Raw genomic sequence first — 7,411 nt, 5'->3', positions numbered from 1 at the left:
GTATTGAAAAAGTACACTGGTAAGTAAAGTACTAGTATATTAATATTAGTACACTTGCTGTAAAAAGTGTACTTGAAAAATACACTTTACCTTTACTTCAGTATACTTAATAAAGTGAACTTGAAGTATGCTTCTTTTTTGTAAGGGTTGCTTCTGGAATTCCTCAAACAGGAAGTGTGATCAAGGGTGTGTTTCAGTCTATGATCTGATAACTAGATTATATTACATGTTCATCTTTAAACGCGCAGTGAAGACTCTTATTGTTGGATCTCATGACCCAATTAGATGTAGTTGGTATATTTTTCTTTTGATGAAGACTATGTTTCCCATGAGCACCATCATCCACGGCCATGTGGCTCTTTCCAAAGTGTGTATTGATTGTGAAAGCAAATGAATGAAATACAGATCTTTTTTAACACCGTTTTTTTTTTTTGACAAGGTGCAGAGAAACTAAAAACTTTATTGATTTGTTGCTATGTAAAACAATAATCCGTGATATAAAACCATAAAAAATTAAAAGAGGATTTCCAAACGAGAGAAGAAAAAACGACTTAACTGGTCCTGTGTGTGGGGTATCATTAGACACAAGTCCTCTCTGTCGAGACGCGTCCTTTTGGATACTCTGAGGTCATGTCTGCATACCTGATGACAACCTCTGACCAATACGTTCGTGTGGCTTTGGATGTATCAGCCATGAGATATTTTTACACAGCATACAGAAAACATTTGAATATACATTGCTGGAAAAAAAAAGGGCTTGTGTTTTATTTTTCAGGCACAGCAACAGCCCCTTGGTGGCATTGTTATTTGCCCTGTTCAAACTAACAAAACATCTAATTCCATTCCCAGTGTAATAAAAGGGTACTTGGACAGGAATATAAACATCTCTCTTAAGTTGAACCAGATGCTGCTGCATGTCGGAGTGCAGGATACAGAAGGAGGGAGAGAGAAAAGACAGAAAAACAAAGGAGGTACTTTACACAGGAAAGTGAGTCAGTACCCAGGCCTCAGCACTTTGAAACATTCACTCCTCCGTTCCTTCGCCCTCCATCCACCCTGACCCCTCCCACCTAATCTAGAGCAGGGGGGGATATCCCTGAGGAGACAGTGGAGAAAAGCCACCCAGCCTGGATTTGATTGTTAGTATCCTCTCTCATGACGTCTTTAGAGGCCTGCCGGAGAGGCAACTCAGCCACTGCACGCACAGGAGAGGAGTCCTGACCACTGCACGCACAAACAGAGCGCCTGACCCACCCACCCACCCAAAACCCAGCATGAGAGGGAAGCTGTCCAGCTCCCTTCAGGGCGCAACAATGACCTCATTTGGCTGAAGCCGACCATGAGTAAGACTGACACAGTGAAGAAAAATCCAAATATTATAAAATGCGTGTCAGGCACAGTTTCACAGTTGGAGAGTAAAGTGTGGATTGTTATTAAACCTGTCCTAGTACAAAGCAGACTATGTGATCTGCCTGTGCCAAGCTCTTCTTTTCAAAGTTGTAAGAAAGAAGACACAGTGGTTGACAAACGTTTAACTTTATGTCCTCTCGAAAAGGCAGTACAAAAATACAAAAATATGTTGATGCATTTATCATTCAAATTTCACAGTAGGTACACAGGTAGGTACACATGAGACTGCTATTTACAGGATGACTGCTTTTGTCTGCTTTGGGTTGAAAGATCTAAAATAGCTTTCTGCTTCACATCTCCAAGGTTTACCAGCATCAGCAACAGAGCGTCTCATCTCTGAGAGAAGTATAATCTGATTTGCTCAATTGGCCTTGTTTACGGCAGATTCTCAGACTAATATAATTAGGCTTTAAATGAGACATTTCTGATTTCAATTCTGTCCTCAAATGTCTCCAAGAAGTCCCAGTCAAATCAAAGCAGACAAACAATAAAGGAATGAACAACAAAATGCATCCAGAACAGCCAGACACTGGACACAGGAGGTATTGCAGAGTGTTTGGGATCATACAAACACAGACTCCATCAAAAATAACCAAATTGTTATTTGAAGTGATCAGCGGGTTGCTGAAAGTTTGGATAAGGAGCCAAAGTAAACATGTTTGGACTGCAAATGTTTGTTTAGGCTGAATCTATTACTCACCTCCTGAAAAAAGCTAGTGTACATGAAGTACAACTGTACTGTTATTGTCTGTGGTGGGTTGATACCACACTGACTGTGAAGTGGTACTAACTTTGCTTTCAATCAGCTTAGGAGGGAAACTGCTTGTTTGTGGGGAGAGGAGACTGTGAAAACTGTAAAAACCATAAAAAAGCTGTAATATGCAAAAGCCAGACGCCTCTGTTTTAAAAACATGGAACAAAAAACACAATAAATACATTTTTTTCTGTCAGCTTTCCCAAGGATATACGGAATTGTTACTAGGATAAAAACATAAATAGAGTGTGATACCCTCTCCAATAAATAGTAGTGGTATTATATTTACAATATGCACACATCTCCCAAAGAGCTAATATGATCATCTGCCAGGAGTTTCCAAACTTGCACAAGATGTGTGCAGATTGCTTGCAGGTTTTTGAAGCTCTGTTTGAGGCAGTGAAACCAATGTATTTCTTCTTTAAAAAAAAAAAAAAAAAAGGAGATTCATACCAAATGTTGGGTCGTTCTGTGTACAAAGGGCAGGGGGAGCAATTGTCAAAAATAGAGGTCATCATGGGAAGCTTGTGGTGTGGCACTTGGAAAAGTTTTGAGCAACCCTTGAGAACGTTAGTCAGGAGCCATCCATTCAGACTGCGTTTTCCTCACTGCCAAGGAAGTTGTGGGATTTCCGAGGGGGATCTGCACAAAAAGATCAATAAGTACTTGGGAGAGCAATAAAACTTGTTGAAAGTTTGAAAATAACAGAGAAGTAGGAAAGGTAAGGAAAAGACAGTAGTCAGGGTTTTGTAGCCTTACTATTGCAGTGGCCGTAGTGGCGGACTCCTATGGAGCGGCCAAGGAAGCAGGTGGCTCGGCGAAGGTGGCAGGCACTGGGATAAGTGATGTTGTCATTACCGCAGATTGGCTGCTCTGATGGCATGGGTATTGGGCAAGGGGTTGTGCGACACATGACGCAATGGGCGCTGTTTGTCTGGTCGGTCACGCAGGTGTGGGTACCTGGACACACCACGTTCGAGCAGGACTCTGGAAGGAAGAAAAAGTTGCATTTTGTGTCTAGCAGCTACCTCAGAGAATAACACTAATGCTAAAAATCTTGCTTACTCTTGCAGTCTCCTTGGTACATAACCTCCAGGTCTGGGTGTCCCATGCAGCGAGCCATCAGGAGAGAACACTCATCCTTGTATGACTTCCCGTCGCTGCCACACACAGCATGCTTCCGGGTAATGTGAGAGCAGTCTGGGTTGCACACACACTGAGGCCTTCCCATCTTCATTTTGCAGACTTTCCCAGGACTGCATTTGACTCCCTCGCATGTTTCTACAAAAGCACAGCCAGAGGTTTCATATGTGTGTGAGTGTAATGTTACTGTATTAACAAAACTGCAGACATCAGGTGATCCACAGGCATTTTCATACAAAACAAGCCTGAAATCTGGGGTTTTCCCAGACCATAATGCAATATTCACCTAGCACAATATTTACAATAATCACATCTCTTTATTGACCACTACACACAGGGGTGTCTCGCCGGGTGGAATGTGAGGCTGGCGTGTTTTCATAACAGATCTATGTGTTGGGCTGCGTGCAGACTGGGTTAAGCTCCTGCAGGGGGATGGAGGGGCTCTGAGGTAGACGGAGTTCAAATAACTGTCAGAGGATTTTACTGGCTGAGAAGTGAGGAAGCCCCAGGCTCCTCCGACACCCTGCCGTGTCAGAGGACAGGATGACTTGTAATCCTACACAGTGCAGAGGCAACTTTGGACGATGCACACAGTCTTTGCTCTAAATCCTGAAGCTCTGTACACAATGAAGAATTTATTTCTTATTTCCTGTCTCTACTAGTACTTCAATATCCTGTTTTTTCCCAGAGTTTTCTCCTTCAGACTCTCCCAGTCTTTTGGTCCATTTCCATCTTTTCCTCCCTCTCCTGTTGTGTACACATTTTTATGATAATGATGTTTTCTTTCCACAGAATTCCAAATGATGCAGAAAGTGTTGCACATTATGAGTCCCAGACATCTGGGCATGTGGCAGGCGTTTATTCCAGCCTGCAGGAATGTATTTTCTTATTTTGCTTGTGAAGGCAAGCAGGGCTCCTTTTTAACTAGCATCAGGCAAAGTGAACATATAATAAGAGAGGGGGGAGGGGCAGCTCTGTTTTACCAATTTCAGTTGTTTTCCTTGTGATATAGTTCTTTAACTTCACAAAAGCTTTCCTTAAGGTTTCGTTTTACTGCAGTCTCTGATTTATATCTGATGTAATCCACCTTTAGTTTATTTCACCCTTGTGAAATAAAAAACAGGAGCCATGGTTGGGTGTGTTTTCATAAAAAATGCTTGTAGCAAGATATTTTACTGGAACTGGAGAAACTCACAATTTTTGGCCACTGATGAAATAGTCAAGTGAGGCTAATAAAACCTGAATTTATCAGCAAGTGAACCTGAATGAACTTAGCAGAGACTTATGAGAGGAGAAGCTTCTTAAGACAGCTGGGTGGAGTTAAGAGGAATGCGTCTCCTGAATCCACGTCTGCATTTTGTTAGAAAGCTGCACAGGGAACACATTGTGTTGATCTACAAATGACGTGGTTTGAATTAACTTTCACTGACTTCAGACACAAAAGTTAGTTTGTTTCAGGGAAGCTCCAGATTTTTAAAGAAGTTAAATCTCTTGTGGTGAGTTTGCATTTGATATTCAAGCAGTGATTAAAGCTCTCACTATTTCCTAAAAACTACATCTGACATAAAACTGGCACTTAATTCTACTGGATCCAGTAGAGCTACTCATTTTTTAAGGATGTTTATTCACAGTGGGTCTGGTTTTAAGGCACTTAAGTTAACTTCTTGGTTCCATGCAGTGACTACCACTACCCCACACAGTCATAAACAAAAACAAAACTCAAGTAACTGATTCAGTCTTCTTTGCAGGCTTTGCTTGTTTACCTTTGCAGGGTTTACAGGAGACGATCCCCAGGAAGCCCAGCAAGCTGACTTCATTCATGGGCAGGCTGCTGTTGGACCAGGCCGTGTCCAGACGGCCCCCGGCACAGCACTCCTCTCTGGTCACTCCTCTCATCAGCACCATGTCGCACCTCTGGTCCTGACTCTGCTGCAGCCAGCATATCCCAGCTGAGGAGCAGCAGAAACCAAATGAGCCACTCACTGCATGTCAGAATGCTTAAACTTAAATAATTTAAATAAATTTTAACTGTACAACATTGAAACTATTCAACAAATGTCAGACTTGGGCTATATGCACAATATATACCACTAATCACAAAAATCTATTAATAGAAAAGGCTTATTCAAAGCCCAAAGGTAAAGATGATGTCAAAGTTGTATATATATATATATATATATATATATATATATATATATATATATATATATATATATATATATATATATATATATATATATATATATATATATATATATACATACATACAAATATAGACTGCAGTAAAAAGTATTTAATAGTATTTAAATACACATAGGGATGGAAAAAAGAATCTTACAAATTTAAAAACGTTTTATGTATATATCAGTTTAAAAGTATCGCAAGTATCACACTTTTAAATGTTATGTTTCTACTTTACTGAAATAGAAAATAAAGACTACTCACCACTGACAGGGTTTCTTCCAATCTGATAAAAAGAAAGAATCAAACAAAAAGAAGAAATGAAAAAACTCATCGTGGTCTTCAGTTTGTACATTAACTCTTCCTGAAAGTGTCTTCTAATCAAAATGAGCGTTAAGAAGTGATGTTCCTCTGGCAAACACAGCAGATCAGTCTCAACTCAACTCTGGAAGCCCTCTCCCTTACGTGAATGAATGTGTTGTGGATAAGTGATGTCGTTCCCCCTCTGTATAAATATTTAGCCCAGATGGAATTATGCTGCTGGGATGGGCGATCCTCTCAGCCAGTAATAAGCCAGGGCAGGACACAGTTTGACTCTGACTCAATTTCCAGAGTCGGGAAATGATCCATGCCCTGCAGCGCCAGACGCTGGGCACTTATATGACCTCACAAAACTTTTTTTCACACCAACCATATTAGACTCATTAAAGGCTCATAAATCCTGAAAAAAAAAATTAAGAGTTGGAATAGGATCTTCATAAGCTTACTTTAAGAAAAAGTAGATCTATTTAGGGAGTGATTTAATTAGCTGCTCTGGTTTTTTTTAAATTTCTTCTTACATTATTTGTAAGTGTAAAATCATATGAAGGATGAGATTTTTAAATGCTGACAGTCAGGTCTCAGACATATCATCCTGTTGTGCCTGATCTGTCTTTTATTGTGGTGTAGCTCAGAGGCATTCATCCTTCTCAATTTCTTGAGTGTTTCTGTGCATTTGAAAGCTGCTAATTTAGTTTTGGAGTGAGAATCTTTCTTTAGAAAATTAAAGGCTTTATGTAATTAATTTGGTCAGAGTGTCATTGTTCTGAAGCGGTGTGTCCTGTACGGACCCTAAGCTTCTCCTCTTTGAGGAAATAAAAACACAGGAAAGATAAGATCACCACATCTTGATACGGTAACTTGTGAGGTCATTGTGAGCCATATCATGCTTAATCAATACCATGCATACCAAGATATAAAAAAGTACATCAAAGGTTGAGAAATACATGCAACAGCAGCCTCTGAATAATTGAATGTAGTCATTTTTTCTATTACTGTGTCATACTTCATGTTTTTGGTGGTCTGAGTTTATCAGTAAAAGCTGATATTTTACTCCACAGCTGTGAGGAGAATGAAAGAGGAAAGAAACTTAAGAAAGTGTGGAGGAGAGGGCCAGAAAGAGATCTCTGATTTTAAATTTAATAATCCAAAATGGTGTGGAAGCCAATCAAAAACATGGATGTCCGCCCCTTTTTCTTAGACTATGATCAACACAGCCAGCCACTGCAACCAAGACTAAAACAATGTTGATTTAAATGTAACACTCATCCTGTTGACCAGAGGAAAAACCGTGTTTGTAAAATACCATGCAATCCGGGAAAGCACACACTGGAGTTGGTTATTGACAAATCTGCATTTTCATCATGTTTGATCAGGACATCTGCACAGCTCCTCTTTCTCCCTGCACTCATTCACCCTCTGACACTGAGAGGTATGCACTAATGCCAAAGTAATGAGCTGCTCCATCTGTCTGTCACCGTTTTTATTTTATGTTCCCTTTTGATCGTCGGTGGGGAAATGAAGGTAGCATCTGCTGTAGTATCTGTGTCTTTGTGAATGATGTTCCCTTCTTCAGCAGAGATCCCCAGGAGACAGAAAGAATGC

The 7,411-nt window shown here is 40.3% G+C and overlaps 1 protein-coding gene across 1 annotated transcript; it reads right to left on the bottom strand.

The window, feature by feature from the left end:
• Positions 1 to 1,547: 1,547 nt before the first annotated feature.
• Positions 1,548 to 6,213, bottom strand: fstl3 (follistatin-like 3 (secreted glycoprotein)). The gene is made up of 5 exons (XM_074668281.1): positions 5,753 to 6,213; positions 5,071 to 5,256; positions 3,230 to 3,445; positions 2,924 to 3,151; positions 1,548 to 2,806 (listed from the first exon to the last, which is right to left on the bottom strand). The coding sequence occupies exons 1-5, from the start codon at positions 5,841 to 5,843 to the stop codon at positions 2,754 to 2,756; spliced, it is 774 nt and encodes a 257-aa protein (XP_074524382.1). The 5' UTR covers positions 5,844 to 6,213; the 3' UTR covers positions 1,548 to 2,753.
• Positions 6,214 to 7,411: the final 1,198 nt, after the last annotated feature.

The sequence above is a fragment of the Halichoeres trimaculatus genome, unplaced genomic scaffold (assembly GCF_033239565.1).
Source record: "Halichoeres trimaculatus isolate MK-OKI-2021-1 unplaced genomic scaffold, fHalTri1.1 fHalTri1_scaffold_4, whole genome shotgun sequence".
NCBI classification, from domain to species: Eukaryota; Metazoa; Chordata; class Actinopteri; order Labriformes; family Labridae; genus Halichoeres; species Halichoeres trimaculatus.
This window is presented reverse-complemented; position numbering and strand designations above follow the sequence as displayed.

Excerpts from the sequence above, each read along its gene's own strand:
- fstl3 (XM_074668281.1), bottom strand. The coding sequence starts at position 5,843 with ATGTACAAACTGAAGACCACGATGAGTTTTTTCATTTCTTCTTTTTGT. Across the intron at positions 3,446-5,070 it reads CTCCTGTAAACCCTGCAAAG|AAACATGCGAGGGAGTCAAA; the intron begins GTAAACAAGCAA and ends GTGCTTTTGTAG. Across the intron at positions 3,152-3,229 it reads GTACCAAGGAGACTGCAAGA|AGTCCTGCTCGAACGTGGTG; the intron begins GTAAGCAAGATT and ends TCTTCCTTCCAG.